Source organism: Bison bison, unplaced genomic scaffold (genome assembly GCF_000754665.1).
Source record: "Bison bison bison isolate TAMUID 2011002044 unplaced genomic scaffold, Bison_UMD1.0 scf7180017864084, whole genome shotgun sequence".
Lineage (NCBI taxonomy): Eukaryota > Metazoa > Chordata > Mammalia > Artiodactyla > Bovidae > Bison > Bison bison.
In genome coordinates this window covers 126,758-147,381 of record NW_011494656.1, presented here as the reverse complement: position 1 = coordinate 147,381, position 20,624 = coordinate 126,758, and the positions used below count along the sequence as shown (strand labels likewise).

Here is a 20,624-nt window from a genome sequence, read left to right as displayed (position 1 = left end):
GAAGACTCTTGATAGTCCCTTGGATGGCAAGGAGATTCAACCAGTCCATCCTAAAGGAAATCAGTCCTGAATATTCATTGGAAGAACTGATATTGAAGCTGAAACTCCAATACTTTGGCCACCTGATATGAAGAACTGACTCACTGGAAAAGACCCTGATGCTGGAAAAGATTGAAGGTACGAGGAGAAGGGGACGACAAAGGATGAGATGGTTGGATGGCATCACCGACTCAATGGACATAAGTTTGAGTAAACTCCAGGAGTTGGTGATGGGCAGGGAGGCCTGGCGTGCTGCAGTCCATGGGGTCACAAAGAGTTGGACACGACTGAGCAAGTGAACTCCTATAAAATGGACCTCAATAAATCACACAATTTAGCCTGAATGTGTAAGCCTATTTGAAACAACCAAGGTCATTTCAAATGATAAAAGTATGCTTCTGTGTGTGTTTGAAATCTTTTATAGGACTGTACACTGCTACAGGAGAACAGTACAAGGAATGTAGTCTCAGGTGAGAAATTATCCTGCTACTAGAATTTCAGTTCCACAAAGAAAGGATTGTTCTAGGCATCCCCGCCTCGAACAGTGCCCACCACATCCTTGAGGTCCAAAACAAACAACAACAAAAATCACTTCTGTATGCACCTCTTCTAGAAGTGGGATCCACTAATGTATGTAACACACAATTTTGCAAGTTAGTTGGGATATACTGCTGCTGACTATAAACTGGCACCTCCATCTACCTCTACAAGGATTAATCATGCGCACTGTACTGCCAATTTTCAATACCCCCTGAACGGAGAGCAGAAATGAAGCACTCAGTGATACATACTTTCAGGAGCCCATTTTGTGAGCCCAATTCTTGTATCTCCTCATCTCTAGAAAAGCGCTAAACTCCCTCATGGGGATGCCTGCCCCTCATGGCCAGCAGAAACCTTCCACAAAAATGTGAACCTGCTGGCATGTGCTCCCCTCACTAAAACCACATGCACGCTGGCCTCCCCTGCCTCTCTGGAGGCACTCTTTCCTCTTTCTCAAGTGCTGTCTCCCGGGCTGCAATCTCATTTTGCCCCAGAGAAAACTTAACTCATAACTCTCACATTGTACATTTTTTTAAGTTGACACAGTTGCATATACAATATACAATCTTATAAACACTGTCCTTTTACAAATTTTAATGAGACATTCTGTTGAGGAAATTAGTATAATACCACCCAAAAACAGAAAAACACAGAATAGACTTAGGTTCTAAATATGATTTTGACGGTTACTAATTTTCCAACCTTAAGTCAGTGGTATAACTCTCTAAGCCTCCACTGCTTCTACAAAATGAGAACATAACGCCTCCCTCCAGAGGCAGGATAAGTATCAGACACAATATACATGAGCAAAGGAAGACGCATGGCTGGCACATGCTTGGCTGCTGGTAGCGTACTGGCAGTGTTAACCACATGATTAGCACTTCAGCAGTAACAGGTATTCCACACACACAATTGAGAACTTTAAAAGGAAGCAGACTACAAAAGTATGGCAAACTTCACTTCTTACCTATGAGTGTAATATTAGGGTTCCGCTTCTTAGCCTCCTTCATCAACCACCATTCATACCCTCGGAAATAATTCTCATCCAGTGCGTAGTGCATGTGGGAGGGCTCCGTGCCATCTGAAAGGGAGAGAGCAAACAGAAAGGAGACTATTAATGGTGATTCATAGGCCACACTCTACACACACAAACAGATTACAGACAAGTAGCTTCCAGATCCAATCCTGACCTGGGGCACATAAGAATAATCTTATATAACTTAAAGGTAGATGATCAGAGCATATTATTGCACTTTTCCATTGCCCTCAGCATCACAAAGGTCTTAAATAATAAACCACAACTTTCTATCATAAGCTGTGAGTGTTATCAGCTCGCATAGCTGAAAATTTCTAGGACTAACATCCTGCTGGGAGTTGGTCTCTCGGGTTTTCAAATGCCCACGCCCAGCTCTAAGTTCAGCCCACCTCAACTTCTAGCTTCTCAATCCCAGACGTGAATCCTGAGCTGCTAAGTCCCAATTTCCAAACCCCGTGCCTTAAGCCTATAACATGCCTCCTTAAATCAAGACAACAGAACACTGAGAAAATAGGAATGAGCACACTTTGCCAGTGTAAGAAAAGTCTATAGTAATCTCTACAGGGTGTCTAGGTAGGTGAATAACATCCATCCTCATGTGTTCCCACGTTTCACATACATCTGACCTGGGAGAGGCGCCCCAGCCCTTTTCTTCTTAAATGTAAACATAAGAATTCACAAGAGCTACCTGCTTCTGTATCTCTATCTCTAATCTAGCTTCAGCAAATGAAGATGGCCAGTCATTATCTATTCTGCAAAAAAGGGTTTCACAATAAAATGCATGCCTTCCTATAACAGCTAGGGGATGGTTTTGTTATGGGGTTTTTTTTGTTTTGTTTTTAATTTGCATTTTTTCTTTCAGCATAAATACCAATACCACCATGCAGATATATCTATTTAACAAAAATTACTTACAAGTCACTAACAGGAACACAGGCATATAGACAATACTCTAATACTCATACTGTAATGGAGTCTAACCCATAAAAAAATAAGCTATATATAAGCATTGAGAGAATTTTCTTCTTCCTGAAAACCAGAGACCTAAAAAATTTTTAATTGACTACATGTATTACACAAAGCTAATCAAAATGATGACAATAAAGACTGCAAATTTACTGGTTAAATTATTTTATTTTTAAAGGACAAAAACACTGTATCTTTAAAATACCAATTATTTATATTTTGCCACATATTTTATTTAAAGCTAATAACACCTTTTTTTTTACATGCTTAATACATTAAAAACTTACTTTCTTAAAACTTCTTAGTAAAATTTCACTTTCTCCCTATTCTCTGTCTAGTGACTATTAGTTTATAAAAAACTGTGGATTTATTTACTACTGATTCTTCAACTAAATAAGCAATCTAAAGTCCACAGGCTGCTTTGTATGAAAAAATACATGTTTTGATATAATATTTTTTAAATAACTATAATGAAAAAGGAACAATAAAGAACAATCTAATCAACATCAGAAATGTTGGCATTATTTATATTCTGAAACCACAGTCTACGAGTTTAGGTACAGGTTCAAATATTGGAGGCAAATATCCCAGTCCCCAAACTCTCCTACCTGTTGTCTGCCCATCACCACCTATTTCAACTTTAAGGATATGCAGTGAGGCACCGAAGTTTGGCTGGGGAAAGAAGTAACAATATTAACAGTATGAGTCACTGTATGAAGGAAAACACTTCAAGACGATTACTAATCACTGCCTTTGATTTTACAGATGAGAAAACCAAAGCAAAACTTCAAACAGATAGTAACTTATTCCAAAAGTAATTTACCAGATTTTTAAAAACTAGAATTGTGAAGATGCTAAAGACTATTGCTGAAATTCACCACAGTTTCTAAAATATCACAGACACAATTAAATCATTATTTGTTCACTACCTTAAAGAGATAATCCAGTATTTCAGAACGGTAGGGCTCTGGGTAATTTACTAGAAGTCGGGAGGTTGCCTAAAAAAAAAAAAGTTTTCAAAAGCATGAATAAAACAAATCTAATCATGAGCACTTTTTCTCAGTGTTTATGCAGGCCATCTAGCACGTCCACAGTTAGCCAGCTCTTAGGCAGCACCAAGCTGTGGGAAGTCGTTTCCCAGGTTCTTTGTTCGCCTACCTTTGTTTTGCTCATCGCTGGGTAAATAGGGCTGATGTTTGTCCAACAGCTAAAACACAGGTTCCCAGCAACCACCATGTTTCTCTTCTACTGAGATGAGGGTTGGTGACGGTTGGCTGGGAGGTTAAGGTTGCTAAGTCTATTGATGAATCTCATTATTACAGATTTATCTTGAGGACTTAGACTCAGAGAGTAGTTATTAGAAGAAATAAAACAATTTCTCTACCTCAAGACTGTCTGTCACCTACAATATCTGGGGGCCAAGAATGGGAAAGATGAATCTCAGGCAATTTTTCCCCTCAACATCTTGTAGGAAAATATTGTTAGTTCAGTTCAGTTCAGTCGGCTCAGTCGTGTCCGACTTTTTGCGACCCCATGAACCAAAACACGCCAGGCCTCCCTGTCCATCACCAACTCCTGGAGTCCACCCAAACCCAAGTCCATTGAGTCAGTGATGCCATCCAACCATCTCATCCTCTGTCGTCCCCTTCTCCTGCCTTCAATCTTTCCCAGCATCAGGGTCTTTTCAAATGAGTCAGCTCTTCGCATCAGGTGGCCAAAGATCTGGAATTTCAGCTTTAGCATCAGTCCTTCCAATGAACACCCAGGACTGATCTCCTTTAGGATGAACTGGTTGGATCTCCTTGCAGTCCCAGAGACTCTCAAGAGTCTTCTCCAACACCACAGTTCAAAAGCATCAATTCTTCGGTGCTCAGCTTTCTTTATAGCCCAACTCTCACATCCATACATGACCACTGGAAAAACGATAGCCTTGACTAGACGGACCTTTGTTGACAATACTACAAGCAGCAATTCTTAAAGGAACCTCTACTCTCCTCAGTCTTATTAGAGATTTATAGGTGCTATCTCTTGCTGTTAAGAATGACGACACAGTGGTCCCCAGGCCAGGCTATTCAGGAAACCTCATACAAGACTGGCATCAAGCACTGTTTACAACAGCTAGGACATGGAAGCAACCTAGATGTCCATCAACAGATGAATGGATAAAGAAGCTGTGGTACATATACACAGTGGAATATTACTCAGCCATAAAAGGAATGCATTTGAGTCCGTTCTAATGCGATAGATGAACCTGGAGCATATTATACAGAGTGAAGTAAGTCAAAAAGAGAAAAATATATTAACGCATACATATGCAATCTAGCAAGATGGTACTGATGAACCTATTTGCAGGGCGGCAATGGAGATGTAGACATAGAGACTTGTGGACACACTGAGGGAAGGAGAGGGCGGGACACACTGAAAGAACAGCATGGAAACACGTGCATTATCATGTGCGAAACAGCCAGCGGGGATCTGCTGAGACTCAGAGAGCGCAGACCAGTGCTCTGTGACAAGGCAGAGGGTGGGGTGGGTGGGAAGTGAGAGGGAGGCTCAAAAGGGAAGGGACATATGTATACCTGTGGCTGATTCCTGTTGTATGGCAGAAACCAACACAACATTGTAAAGCAATTATCCTCCAATTAAAAATAAAAATTTCAAAAAGACTGGCATCAAAATGCATGGATAAAGAAAGATGGAAGAATAAAGAGATGAAAGAATTTCCCTCCCCCCAAGAGCTTTCAGAATAAAGTTCAGATTGTTCAGTTTTATACCCAAATTCCTTATTTGGATTCTAACTCACATCATCTAGGTAGGTATAACAAACTAATATATCTTTCTTCTGTCTCCATTACTGCCTTGCAAATAGATTCATCAGTACCATCTTTCTAGAGCCCATAAATATATATTAATATATGATATTTGTCTCTTTTTTATTTACTTCACTCTGTATAATAGGCTCTAGGTTCATCCACCTCATTAGAACTGACTCAAATGTATTCCTTTTTAAGGCTGAGCAATGTTCCATTATATTTATGTAGCACAGTTTCTTTATTCATTCATCTATCAAATGCACTCTACACCCTCATCTGGCCAAATCCAGTCCAAGCTTTCCGGTCACACTCCACCTCTTCAAGGAAGACTTCCCTCTGCTCTTCCTCAGCGTTGTGACATAGGTGCCTCTCCTGTGGACTGTGGCCTCCCTCAGCAACAGGTCCACAGCTCCACCATTAATCCCTCTATCCCCACACACTCATCACTGTTTCACCTCTAAGATCCTTAGGGACAACGACTCGGTCCCATTCAAGTTCATATCCCCATTTATTCTTATTCAACAAGCATTTATTTAATATCTCTTATGTTATCATTAGCTTCACCAGTACAGGCAATATAATATAGTCTGAGTCCATGGAGCTGGAATCCTGATTACATCATTTACAAGCAGTGTGACCAAGGGCAAATTATCATTTGCGAAGGGTCGGCTTACTCATTCAGCTGTCCCAACACTAAATTCAGATATAGGAAGGACTTAGCACAGTAGCTGGCACACAGTATGCTCTCAAGAGATAACAGGCATTGTATACACAAATTGCTTGTAAAAATACAGTCACTTCCTCAAAAAGCTTACAGACTAGTAGAGGCTCAAATATTAAAGTGAATGAGTGCTGTATACGCATGCTAACCTACTCCTGACCCAAGAGAAACAATGCTGCCTGCTCTGTATCATGCTAACAACATATACTGCTGCTAGAACAGTGTGCTTTGCTGTTTGGAGGTTGTTTTTGCTCTCTATGCTCTTCTATCCTTAACAAAGAAAGGGCCAACTTTGAGCAATCATACCACGTCATTAGGATATCGCCAGCTGATAGTCACACCCAGTGCAGAAGCATCAGTTTTATCAACGGCAATAGTCAGCAGTATAGCCAAGTGCTGAAATGTACCATGAAGCAATAACAAATCACCAAATTATTGATACTAATCATGCTCCCTAAATAAGGCCTGTTATAACAGCCAAGGATGAAGCCTTGGCACAAAAATTGGAAAACAGTTATGTTCTCAATAAATGGCAGGCACTGAATGTATTTTTCACTTAAAATCCTTGGATAACTTCCTCCCCTCTAATGTATGAAACAGAATGATATTAACCAAAATTAATCACGTTGCAGATGCCATCCTTTGGTCTTTGACATCTATCCTCACAATGTTCCAACCAGGCAGGTATCACTGTGTGCCCAGAAAAAAAATCTGAGATACAGAGAGGTTAAATAACCTGCCCAAGGCTGTACAGTGAGTGACAAGGAGCCCAGAGCAGATCCCTGGCAATCTGGTCTTAAGTCCATGTGCACCATACTGCTCTCCCTACCAAAGATGCAGACTAATGAGAATATTCCAAACACTTACTGCTACAAACTGTGCTACATCCAGGGACTCCAGAAAGGAGTGATGTGCAAATATAGTACTGCAATCATTTTCATCCAATCAGTGTTTACTGAACTTCTGAGATGAGTAATACATTACACACAGAGACACTATCAGAGAAGTTTCCTGTTCTGAGTTATGAAACAAACCTCATTTTAAACAGTTAATAAACATAAAATAACAAAAGATTTCCACTTTGAGCAAGTTAAACAATGGATTTAACATCAAAGAAAAGGTGTTAGGACATGATGAATCCTCATTTTATGAAATACTGGCTATCCTAGGTTTAAACCACCAAAATAAAAAGGAGAATCATAGTAGTAAAGGATAAATACATTAGTACATTAGTCTGTTTATCTTGAAATATGTACCAGCACCTATGAGTAAGACTGCAACAGTTGGAAATAAAAGTGTAAAAATCAGCTAGCTTAGGGAAAAGATTTTTTGCCCAGAGCAGAAGGTCAGATCTGCGATCAGACTAAAAACTAAGTCATCCACTGTCTTTTCCTTTCTGGAGTGCAAGGGCCTAACTTAAGTTCTGATTGCCCAGGAATCCACTTTTCAAAAATAATTATGTTTTATGCTAATGTCTACTTAAAACTAGTCACCCAAACCTCATTGGTAACTTGAAACCTTAGAGTTTTGCTAAATGATGGAAATTCATTACACACATAATTTCCAAATAATATAAAACACTGAAACATTAATACTGAAGACAAGTTTATCTACTTTTGGTTTCTTATTACAGAGAAACAAAAGATATTTAGATCTATTAGTAAAAACGTCCTGTCACTAGAAATTAAGGTTTCTAAGAGTTAAGCAATCTAATTAATATATGTAATTAAAATACTAGAAATAATATGAGGAACAATTCAAGAAAAGTACGATGTATTTTGCCTAAGAAAAGGTATGGGGTAGGGAGATATATTTCTGTTAAGGGAAATCAAAGTAATTTTGTCCTAGAGTAGACAAAATGAATGGATATAGAAGCTAGGAGAGGGAATTTTACCTTGTGTAGTCAAGCTGGCCAAAAATTAAATTATAAGGATTTTTAAAAATAAGCTTTAATAAATAGTATACTTATTAAAAACTAAGAATTATTCTTAATCTGCTAAAAAGACAAATTTTTATTAGACTATTGGTCTGTTCTTGATAAGCTTGAGAAAGGTTCCTTACCTTTTAAGGAACCTACCTAGGAAATAAAGATTAAGATATTATCAAAATAATATTCTACGCTTCACATTATCTTTATCTTTACTTAAAAAAGAAACCCTGAGTCTTCTCTATTAGAAGAGCTAAGGTTGTGGGTGGGGGTGGATAAAGTGGGTTTAAACTATGTAACTTTATATATTTGCCTGTGAAATTCTTGTCATTTTGGTTAAATGGATACTTATTGTTTCACAGTGACCAATGACCCTATTTAATCAAGCGTTTTTAACACCTTTTGTATTTTTGACAAACTTCCCCAAATAAACTCTAAATGAAGTCTTTCTGACCTCATATTAACTTCTTGAGATTTCTCCAGATGGGCCCTGGACATCTCAAAGATGTGTTCTTTCTCCTTATAAAAAGACATGAAACTAATTAGGCTTATTTGGCATGTTAAACTGTATAGTAAGCATTGTCAAGTAAGATGTAACACTACACTTTCTTTAGATGATATTTGTATTGATACATTAACATACGTGTCCCAGAAATTACATGAAATTCCTAGACATCTGCTATATCCTGGTATAATATTATCACTTGTAATTTTAGTTATTATCTTAAAATGCTATAGGTTACAGAAATAACCAAATTTCCTTATCAACTGAATTACAATGAACTTTATCAGATTTTTAATATGCCCATGTTTAAGCCTTTTTGTCATTTTCAGATAGTTATTGTTTTACTGTTTTGGCAAAAATGTTCTTCCAAAAGTGCTTCATCTTCAAGACTTTTGGAGAGAACTCTTTGCTTAAAGTACAGGGTTCTTTCAGATCATGTTGATGAACCGGGTAAGAATTTACAGAACTCTAAGGTAAAACCACTTCAGACGGTGACTGCAGCCATGAAATTAAAAGACACTTATTCCTTGGAAGGAAAGTTATGACTAACCTAGATAGCACATTGAAAAGCAGAGACGTTACTTTGCCAACAAAGGTCCGTCTAGTCAAGGCTATGGTTTTTCCAGTGGTCATGTATGGATGTAAGAGTTGGACTATGAAGAAAGCTGAGTGCCAAAGAATTGCTGCTTTTGAACTGTGGTGTTGGAGAAGACTCTTGAGAGTCCCTTGGACTGCAAGGAGATCCAACCAGTCCATTCTGAAGATCAGCCCTGGGATTTCTTTGGAAGGAATGATGCTGAAGCTGAAACTTCAGTACTTTGGCCACTTCATGTGAAGAGTTGACTCACTGGAAAAGACTGATGCTGGGATGGATTGGGGGCAGGAGGAGAAGGGGACAACAGAGGATGAGATGGCTGGATGGCATCACTGACTCGATGGACGTGAGTCTGAGCGAATTCCGGGAGTTGGTGATGGACAGGGAGGCCTGGCGTGCTGCGATTCAATGGGTCGCAAAGAGTCGGACACGACTGAGCGACTGAACTGAACTCTGCATATAAGCTAAATAAGTAGGGTGACAATATACAGCCTTGACATACTCCTTTCCCAATTTGGAACCAGTCTGTTATTCCACGTCCAGTTCTAATTATTGCTTCTTGAACAGCATACATATTTCTCAGGAGACAGGTAAGGTGATATGGTATTCCCATCTCTTGAAGAATTTTCCGCCATTTGTTGTGATCTACACAGTCAAAGGCTTTGGCATAATCAACAAAGCAGAAGTAAACATTTTTTCTGGAACTCTTGCTTTTTTGACGATCCAACGGATGCTGGCAATTTGATCTCTGGTTCCTCTGCCTTTTCTAAAACCAGCTTGAACATATGGAAGTTCATGGTTCACATACTGTTGAAGCCTGGCTTGGAGAATTTTGAGCATTACTCTGCTAGTGTGTGAAATGAGTGCAATTGTGCGGTAGTTTGAACGTTCTTTGGCACTGCTCTTCTTTGGGCATATAAAGAAATATGCCCAAAGCTTTCTATAAAGAAAGCTGAGTGCCAAAGAATTGATGCTTTTGAACTGTGGTGTTGGAGAAGACTCTTGAGAGTCCCTTGGACTGCAAGGAGATCCAACCAGTCCATCTTAAAGGGAATCAGTCCTGAATATTCATTGGAAGGACTGATGTTTAAGCTAAAACTCCAATACTTTGGCCACCTGATGCTAAGAACTGACTCACTGGAAAAGACCCTGATGCTAGGAGGGATTGGGGGCAGGAGGAGAAGGGGATGACAGAGGATGAGATGGTTGCATGGGATACTGACTGAATGGGCATGAGTTTGAGCAAGCTCTGGGAGTTGGTGATGCACAGGGAAGCCTGGCATGCTGCAGTCCATGGGGTCACAGACAGACACGACTGAGTGACTGAACTGAACTGACAGAGCCAATGTCAGTGAACTCTACACCATCATTTTGGCTGCAGTCTTCAGGCAAGAATACTGGAGTGGGTAGCCGCTCCCTTCTCCAGACGATCTTCCCAACCCAGGTATCGAACCCAGGTCTGCCATATTGCAGGTGGGTGCATTGCAACCCATTGCAGTGGGTTCCAGGCACAGCAATCCACTCCAGTATTCTTACCTGGAGAATCCCCATGGACAGCGGAGCTGGGTAGGTTACAATCCAAGGGGTCACAAAGACTTGGACATGACTGAGAGACTAAGCACAGCACATGGAGCCAATAAAGCTCCCTGGAAAAATCAGCCTGGTAACTGGCTTACAGGGTTCCCAGAAGGCTTTTCAGGTAAGTAAGAAAGGTCACTTCTTGGCAGGTACAGGAATCTCAGAATATTGGTGGACCTCGAGAAGAAAGGAATTCACCCAAATCTATCAGGATTGCAGAAAAAGTCTGATGATAAGTTCACGGCTTGGCCTCCTAGCCTTGAGAGAGATTTTTAATAGCCCAATCTGTGATTCCTTGTGCAAATGTCCAACAGAGCACACTTAAAAGAACCTATATAGTCAATTATTATTTTGGCTGCACTTATATAATCAGGGTAAGTTTAATAAGACCATACTTATTTTGCAAGGAAGTTAGCCTTATTTTGGTTATCTCTAATAAAAGGTGGAAGTAAGGGATGATGATAGAGAGAAAACTGTATTTCAGTGAAGAACTAGAGTACACTCTGTAGATAATCAGACTATAGCCTGCCAGGCTCCTCTGTCCATGGGATTTTCCAGGCAAGAATACTGGAGTGGATTGCCATTTCCTTCTCCAGGGGATCTTCCCAACCCAGGGATCAAACCGCAGTCTCCTCTACTGCAGGCAGACTCTACCATCTGAGCCACCAGGGAAGCCCATTATCAGATTCTAGTGCTGTTAATTGTCTTTGAGGTTTGTTTTCTACCTGTAAACTGGACCAGATACTGAATTCTCATTTCCTCCAACATCTGAATACAGCTTGTCAAACTAATGTTTCTGACTTTTTCCCACCTTTCTGACTTTAAATTATTAAGAACTAAAATCTCCCTTTTCCTGAAGTTATGCAACCTAAAGTGTGATAACTTTATACAAACTCCAGAGAAATCACAACAGTTCATATCTGAACAACCTTCATGCCTGTTGCTTTGTGGACCACTCAGAAAGATCCCGAGATAGTCAAACTCAACTCAGGAAGATCTATGATTGCCACCGTCTGTCCCCACTCCATCTCAAGATGCTCTACATCTAGAAATCGCGACTGGCTGCCCTCAGGATTCAGAATAGGTTTACAATCTGCTCCGTTAGCCATTGTTTTCTCTTTGTTTTCATAGAAATGTCTATTACATAAACTGAATCAAGTATTTGCACCATATAGATCCAACCTTGTAAGCATACTTGCATCACTGTCGCCTGAAATGAGACACAACTCTTTAACGGAACTGACTGTGGTTGGGTGAGATATGGAGCAATCCACCAACCCAGGACAGACTCAAACCCACTCAGATGGCCCAAAATGTTAATCACAGTATTACCTAATCTTTGAAGATTCCTCGGGCCCCAAGATCACTGACCTGGTTTCAAGGTGTGACCTTTTAAGCTTAGGACAATGGCTACCAATTGGACTGCAAACTATTGACTGTAGTATAATTACAGGAGTGCTACTATAATCCTTTCTAAATTACAACAGGCCCTATCCCTTACTGTCAGTAAATCAGCTGTTCAGGCAGTTTAAGGTCCTCACCACCTACTCTGATACCTGAGCATTAAGGGTGGCTTGTAGTGCAATACCCAATGGTCAGGTTTTTCCTTTTTTGTAGTGCAAGTGCAGGACTCAAGCTTTGATTGCAAAGCATCCACTTCGGAGGTATCCACTTCCGAGATGGCTGTCTCAAACAAACATACTGCAGCCAAAGAAGCCAGAGCCAAGCTGAGGTTGGGGGGAGGGGGGAGTTCTTTGCAAGATCTTGGTCAGTTTCACCAGCGGACCATCATTAGGGCCACTTTTTCTTTCCCTGAACTTTAAATTCCCACACTTAAGGTTTCAGGTCACCAAAGAAAAGCCACAAAGCCCAAGGCCTCCACCCTTGACCCTAATGAAAGCAGAACCCCAGGCCCACACCCTCTCTTTCTCTACCTCCCATCACCAGGTGTGACCCAGGTATGCAATGTGCTCTCCAGGACCTATGAGTAATAAACTTTTGTTCAAAGTTTTCTGATGGTTATCGCCGAGGGAATCTTGCAACCATAAGAACCACAGAGGCCAGTGCAACAACAACACTGGTTATCAATAGGGTGAGACCCGCCCAAAACAGCAACTCAAGCTAGTTCTGAATTGCATCCAAGGACACACATTCCATCTGACTCAATTCAACAAACCACCCATTCAGGAGTTCAGCCTTGCCATTTTCAAACAAAATCAGCTCTAGTTCTGTCCTAGGGAACAAAAAAGAAAATCCCTCTCATCCAAAGACCTGCCACCACAAACACCATGAACTCAAAGGCTATAAACATAAGGGGATAAAACAAAGGCAAGACAAAGGTTACAAAGAACAAGCTGACAGGACTAAGCAAATTGTTAGGAGCCAAGAACAATCATGCCACTGTAGCAAGCTCCCAGGCTTGGGAGCCACCTGTTAGCACAACTAGGGAACTAAGGAAATTATCAGCTGTGCCCACGCAGACTTTGCATTAAGCTGGTATGGCCCTCATGTCTCCCTTAGGAACTCCCCTGGTGGCTCAGCCGGTAAAGCGTCTGCATGCAATGCAGTGAGACCTGGGTTCAATCCCTGGGTCAGGAAGATCCCCTGGAGAAGGAAATGGCAACCCACTCCAGTACTCTTGCCTGGAAAATCCCATGGATGGAGGAGACTGGTAGGCTCCCTTAGGTATTTTAGAATGCCTAGATAAGAGGAACTTATCCCAACTGACACAGCCTAGAAAAGGGTAAGGAGACAAGCCAATTAAGTGTAATTAGTATCCTGTGTGGGATCTTGAAACTGAAAAAGAGCATTGGGTAACTAAGGAAATATGAAAGGAAGTAAGGACTTTCATTAAGGTAACCAACATTGGTTGGGACAAATGTCCCATACTAACGTGGGATGCTAATAATAGAAGAAAGCTTGGTTACAGGGTATATGACAACTCTGTATGGTCTTGGCAATTTTTCTGTAAATCTAAAACTATTTCTAAAGTTAAAAATTCATTAAAAAAAAAAAAGAAAACAAGCTTGCTCCAGAGGTCCTTGAATCAATAAAAAAGTTCTCTCAATACCTACGACGAGAATCAATTGGTGCCTTTGTTAAAATTTGTTAAAATGCAGGTTCTCAGGCCCCACGCCAGAACTCTAAAGTCAGAATGGGAGCTGGCGAGAAGGCCAGAGTCTGCGTTTACACAGACAGACCAGGTGATTTCTGGTGCACCTGAACGTTCCCTCTCTTCGCACACATAAACAGCCACCAACGAGGCCTCTTCCAGCGGGCAACTCACCCCCTTAGGCCTTTGCCATCCGGGGGCAAAACAGTCCGAGAGTATCAGCTGATACTGGCGTGGCCTGATATTAGAAAAAAAGACTTTAAAAAGCCCGTTTCTGGCTTCTCACCTTCCTAAAGAGGACCTGAGGCACATGTCGTCCCTTTAAACAAAACCTACCGGATGCCTGCCCCCTTGGAAAGAGCCCAACCGCAAGCTGCAGTCCTTGTCCAGGACTTTCCGACCCCCCGACCCCCCAAAATAACAAGCGCAGTCAAAACATCCCTCCGGGCCATCCTCTTCGGCGGACGGACGCTCCTCCGGCCCCCCGCCATCTCTGGAGCGACCCTCCCGGAGTGCCCTCTAAAGAGACCCTTCCCCTCAGGCCCCCGTGCTCAAGTTGAGGAAGGATTTGAGCCCCCCGCCCTGTCACTATCTAGACCTGTCACTTAGTCGGTGGACCTCCGGACCCTCATCTGTTTAACCTAACCGTCTCTATGGGGTCATCTTCAACCAACGAACGCGGGATCCAGCCGCGCGGCCGCGGCGTCGAAGCAGCCACGGACGGGCGCCCGCCTCAGGCGGCGAAGCGCGCGTCGAAAGGCTGGGGCCGCGCCGCGGGGGCTTGTGGGACGGGGCGGGACCGGACGCCCCCCGCCCCGCTCCCGTTCCTCACCCCGCCGCCGCTGACGGCTCCGATGCCGTCGAACTCCCGGCCCAGCCCCTCGGAGTCGTCGAGCACGTACGCGCCGCTGGGTGCCAGCAGCGCGCACAGCAGCAGGGGCACCGCGGCTTGGCCCGCCAAACCCGCGGCGGCCGTCATGGCTTTCGCCCGGCGTTGCCAGGAGGCCTGAATTAGGCGCTCAGCCATTGTGTGACAGGTCATATGACTCGGGCGCCCAGGGAGGCGGGTCCGGTCGCCGCCATGATGGAGAAGGGCAGGAGGCCGCGGGTGCCGCCGCCGCCATGTTGAGTGTGGGCTGCGGGTCGCTGACGCAGCCGCCTTCGTGTTGTGGGGGTGGGGAGCGAGCCTTTTCCACCGGGCTCTACGTCAGGGTTTGACTGCGGGTTTCTGCGTTTGTCACCTCGGTGCCCCGCCTCTGGCATCACCTACTGGAGCATTTTATCGAAGAAAAAGATGACTATCCAAAGCCAAGGGAGTCGTGCAGTGAATGGCTTACCATGGACCTCCCCAAGCATCAACATTCAGAAAACTGAGATCATGGCATCCGGTCCCATCACTTCATGGCAAACAGATGGGCAAACAGTGGAAACAGTGGCTGACTTTACTTTTCTGGGCTCCAAAATCACTGCAGATGGTGACTGCAGCCATGAAATTAAAAGACGTTTGCTCCTTGGAAGAAAATTATGACCAACTTAGACAGCATTTTGAAAAGCAGAGACGTTACTTTGTCAACAAAGGTCCCTCTAGTCAAGGCTCTGGTTTTTCCAGTGGTTGTGTATGGATGTGAGAGTTGGACTATAAATAAAGCTGAACCCCAAAGAATTGATGCTTTTGAACTGTGGTGTTGGAGAAGACTCTTCCGAGTCCCTTGGACTGCAAGGAGATCCAACCAGTGAATCCTAAAGGAAATTAGTCCTGAATATTCATTGGAAGGACTGATGCTGAAGCTGAAGCTCCAATACTTCGGCCAACTGAGGGGAAAAACTGACTTATTGGAAAAGACCCTGATGCTGGGAAAGATTGAAGGCAGGAGGAGAAGGGGGCAACAGAAGATGAGATGGTTCGATGGTATCACCTACTCAATGGACATGGGTTTGAGTGGATTCCCGGAGCTGGTGATGGACAGGGAGGCCTGGCGTGCTACAGTCCATGGGGTCACAAAGAGTGTGACACGCCTGAGTGCCTGAACTGAACTGAAGCCTCTCAGGGCATTTGTACCATGTGCCAGTCGGTGGCTGAACTAGAAAGAGGACCCAGCTCGCAGCCTCTGTCTTAGACCCCATTTAGCTGTCACCTCCAGTGGATCACTTAGCTTCCTGAGCCTGAGTATCCGCGTTATGTAAGAGGAAACAAGAAGACCAGCCGCAGGGGGGGACATTTAATTAAATGGCATACAAACAAGGAAACAGACAACGCAGTAAATCCAAGCTGAAAGTTTCACCCACTTATTAAGTGTTAGCTGACGAGGTAATTCATCCTGCTACCTACTGTGTAGCTGCGTAGGGTACTTTCTGCTGCCAGTTGAAATGGTTCCCAGCAGATACCCGTAAATTGGTAGGAAAGTTGTGAATTGTGCTGGGATCCCTTTCACGTCTGGCACTGAGCTGAAATTTCTGATTTCCTTGGCATTGAAGCAAATTGGAAAGACTACTGAGAGACTGCAGAGAAAATATCTCTGAGCCCAATATCTCCCTAGACAAAGCCATGGAGTTGGTTATCAGTGCCTGCGCAAACCTGGGTACCACAACATGGCAGGGAGACAACCCAAAGGCTATTTAGGCTGAGGGAGCTTTTGTCTACAGGGTTCTATTTGGAATCTAAGTTTTTTGCCCCTTTACTTCAAACCTAAATGTAAGTGTCAAGATTACAATTACAATAAGAGGAAAAGTTTATCTGAGCAGTACCGTAATCACACTCGTCAGGCCCTTAAGGATATCTGTAGGTTCATAGTGGACAGTATGCTTACTCTCAACATTTCCCTAAGTTACTGTCCATCTACTATTACCAAACACTCCCAGCTGGTGTCTAATGTCCTAATCCAATTACTAATAGTATCCCTTTGACCCTCAAAAATGTTCTGGCTTGGATGATAAGTTACAGAGTTCCCTGTATGTTGTCACTTGTTCTCTTTCATGTGCTCTATTTTCTTACAGCACTTATCTGACCTACTTTCCTTACAGTCACCGTTCTGTGTGATTATGCTGTATTCAAGTGTGTAGCTATTCAAGTGCCATGGATTTCTCTTCCCAGAACGCTGATCCATCTGTTCTAATAAAATTTTAAACATGGGTTGGCACACCAGTGGATGCCAGACGTGGTTGATAAGTAAATGTTAAGCTTCCTAACCAACCCTGAGATTTTGTATCTGTGATATGCACTGCGACCCCATAGACTGTAGCTCTGTCCATGGGAGTTTCCAGGCAAGAATACTGGAGCAGGTTGCAGTTTCCCTCTCCAGGCATCTTCCTGACCCAGGGATTGAACCCGAGTCTACATGCATCTGCAGCATTGACAGGCAGGTTCTTTGCCAGCTGAGCCACAGGGAAAGCCCTAAAACATGCACAATTATGTAACCAGAAGGGAAGTACCAAGGTGAAAATAGAGGGAAAATACCATACAAGCAAAATTGGGAACTTGGAAATCGGAACCCAGCGTATGTCATCCTGTAGTGCACCGGGTACCTTGTATTTGGGAGGCACCCTATAAATACTTGTGCAGTGTGCAATAGCTGGGAAAGAGGACAAGAATGTTTAACAGAAAACGTGTACAACTAGTTCCTGTTAGTTCATAACCAAAGTAATTCCTTATTAGGGAAAACATCTCTTGTTTCAAATTTCTCATTTATGCTCAGGAAACCATTAGTCAAGAAAGTTTCTAATAAAAAAGTAGGAAGTGCAAGCTAAGAAAGAGATACTTGGACTGCTGGGCACAGCACTGCTACTTGTTGAAGATGTGAAATAGAGGTAAACAGCAGTTACCAGACAAGTAAGTGATGGTGTGTTCGGCTTCCCTTGCTTCTCTTCTATTGGGATCCCTGAAATATACCAGGCAGTAAGAAAAGAGGGTCTCTCAGTTCTCAAAAGTCAGATGAGTTTTAAAAATAAGGAGTTTTTCTCTTAAATAAACAGTGTTTCTGAGTGTCAAACTGCACTTCAGCCCCAGCAAATTTCTCAGTTTTCTAAAGTGAAAATGTGATCAAATCAGATGATCTCTTGAGGAAGTGAGCGCAATCTTGTCTAAAAGATGAAACGTTGCTGATAAAGTCTGCTGTCTCACTTTCAGAAATGGTTTTACTTTTAGGACTCTGAATTAGGCTGCCAGAAATTCAAGGCTACATGCCAAGTCTTCTTCTTTGTACGTAAGTGCAGCAGTGTGCAACCCATGGTGGGTACTCAGTATATATGTTGAACTTAACAGAAATTAAACGTAAATTGAACTTAAACAGAAATCACTGGTGTGATGGTGCCTCAAATCACTGAGAAAGATGGGCTTTTAAAAACGTGATATTGAGAGAAAGATCAAACTTTTGATCTATGCCTCATACCACATCTAAGTATAACCGCCAAATGGATAAAGCTCTAAATGTGTTTTTAAAAAATGGAAACCTAAAAGTTCTATTAGAAAATACAGGCAAATTCCTGTATAACTTGGGGTCTGTATAAGACTTAATATCTTGACTCAACAAAATAAAAGTTTGGTTTTTAGGAAAGTCACTAAATAATCATATAAGAGGATAAGAAAAAAATTACTTCTAGATAATTTGGAAGCATTTCTTAAAGAGTCCACCAGGGTCAAAGTATGAAGTATTCTCTTTTCATGAACTATCCTGTAACATCTGCCATTTATCTGATCTTTACGACTTTTACATAAGTTTTTTTATTTCAGCTGTTAATTACATCAGTCCTTGTTCTATGACTTCTCTCAGTTAACTCAGGGCTTTATACAAAGACAGTAAAAATAGTCAATGGACAGAATCCACATAATGGAATAAATTATGTATTGTTTACTAAACATTTTCTTAAGTATAACTACAGATAAAAACTGCTAGAATAAGAAGCACTGTGGTAAGGTAGTCAAGCCAGTACAATCAGCCCAGGAGCCAGACAACATAGCTTCAGATCTCTCCTTCCACCTCTTAGTTGTGTGATTTCGGCCAGGTTTCTTTACATTCTTCAGGCTTCAGTTTAACCATCCATAAATAGTGGTGATGGTAGAACTGTTAATATGAAACTTAGCTGAATTAATATTTATATAACACTTAGAAGAATGATCATATATTACAAGATATTGAAGGGTGTCTTATATGAACAATAACATCAATGGGATATAAATTTAACTAGAACGTAACTCTTGAGTTTACTGCTCTCCACAGAACCAAGACAGTCCTGAGGGAAAGGATTCTTCCTGTGTTTGTACTGGTTTGAATTTTGTTGTCTACGGTCATTCACATCTGTGTCTTCCTGTGTGTGGCTGATCCCCCATTGTATGAGTCTTGGTGGGAGGCAGATCCCACCTCCTTCAGGAGTTAAGGCACCGCACCGTCCCTCTCCTCACCCTCAGCACGTAAGCTCTGGAGCCCCAGTGACCAGGACCCTTCAGTCAGTTCCCCAAACCTGGGACTTTGTTCTTGGAAGTGCGATTCAATGTACAGGCCTCGCAGAAAGCAGCCCGGAGCAGAGTCCAAAGGAGGCGCTGCTAGAGGCGCCCCAGAGGGACCGAAGTCCCCGGGGTAGTAGGGGGAGGAGCGCCATCCTAAGGGCTCAGGCAGGATGGAGGGAGCTCCCTTCTGGTCCTTTGCCAGGAGCCCATTTTACAAGGCTGATTCTGCAGCCTCAGCAGCAATTCTGTGCCATATCTCGATTTCTCAGTCTTTCATTTTTTTGCTCAGTTCAGTCCCTCAGTCATGTCTGACTCCTTGCGACCCCATGAATTGCAGCACACCAGGCCTCCCTGTCCATCACCAACTCCCAGAGTTCACTCAGACTCATGTCCTTCGAGTCGGTGATGCCATCCAGCCATCTCATCCTCTGTTGTCCCCTTTTCCTCCTACCCCCAATCCCACCCAGCATCAGAGTCTTTTCCAATGAGTCAACCCTTCCCATGAGGCGGCCAAAGTACTGGAGCTTCAGCTTTAGCATCATTCCTTCCAAACAACACCCAGGGCTGATCTCCTTTAGAATGGACTGGTTGGATCTCCTTGCAGTCCAAGGGACTCTCAAGGGTCTTCTCCAACACCACAGTTCAAAAGCATCAATTCTTCGGCGCTCAGCCTTCTTCACAGTCCAACTCTCACATCCATACACGACCACTGGAAAAACCGCTGCCTTGACTAGATGGACCTTTGTTGGCAAAGTAATGTCTCTGCTTTTGAATATGCTATCTAGGTTGGTCATAACTTTCCTTCCAAGGAGTAAGCGTCTTTTAATTTCATGGCTGCAGTCACCATCTTCAGGGATTTTGGAGCCCCAAAAAATAAAGTTTGACACTGTTTCCACTGTTTCCCCATCTATTTCCCATGAAGTGATGGGACCAGATGCCATGATCTTCGTTTTCTGAATGTTGAGTTTTAAGCCAACTTTTTCACTCTCCTCTTTCACTTTCATCAAGAGGCTTTTTAGTTGCTTTTCACTTTCTATAAGGGTGGTGTCATCTGCATATCTGAGGTTATTGATATTTCTCCCGGAAATCTTGATTCCAGCTTGTGCTTCTTCCAGCCCGTGCTTCTTCCAGCCCAGCGTTTCTCATGATGAACTCTGCATATAAGTTAAATAAGCAGAGTGACAATATAAAGCCTTGACGTACTCCTTTTCCTATTTGGAACCAGTCTGTTGTTCCATGTCCAGTTCTAACTTGCTTCCTGACCCGCATAAAGGTTTCTCAAGAGGCAGATCAGGTGGTCTGGTATTCCCATCTCTTTCAGAATTTTCCACAGTTCATTGTGATCCACACAG

General features: G+C 42.6%; 2 protein-coding genes across 3 annotated transcripts in view; one reads left to right on the top strand and one right to left on the bottom strand.

Moving 5' to 3' along the window:
• GALC (galactosylceramidase) overlaps window positions 1-14,912 on the bottom strand; it is a 58,065-nt gene extending 43,153 nt beyond the window's left edge. Inside the window, exons 1-4 of one of the 2 annotated variants that reach the window (XM_010837876.1) lie at window positions 14,665-14,912; window positions 3,511-3,579; window positions 3,190-3,253; window positions 1,547-1,660 (exon numbers count right to left, since the gene is read on the bottom strand). In XM_010837876.1, coding sequence (XP_010836178.1) covers window positions 1,547-1,660; window positions 3,190-3,253; window positions 3,511-3,579; window positions 14,665-14,874 — 457 coding nt within the window. In that variant the 5' untranslated portion in view covers window positions 14,875-14,912. Of the gene's footprint in view, window positions 1-1,546; window positions 1,661-3,189; window positions 3,254-3,510; window positions 3,580-3,739; window positions 4,073-14,664 lie in introns of those variants that run through there. The other variant, XM_010837877.1, reaches the window with a different exon arrangement.
• Window positions 14,913-17,505: 2,593 nt separating this feature from the next.
• Window positions 17,506-20,624, top strand: part of GPR65 (G protein-coupled receptor 65) — a 24,553-nt gene continuing 21,434 nt past the window's right edge. The window contains exon 1 of the mRNA XM_010837874.1: window positions 17,506-17,658. The gene's annotated coding sequence lies outside the window, so the exon portion shown is untranslated. The remainder of the gene's footprint in view (window positions 17,659-20,624) is intronic.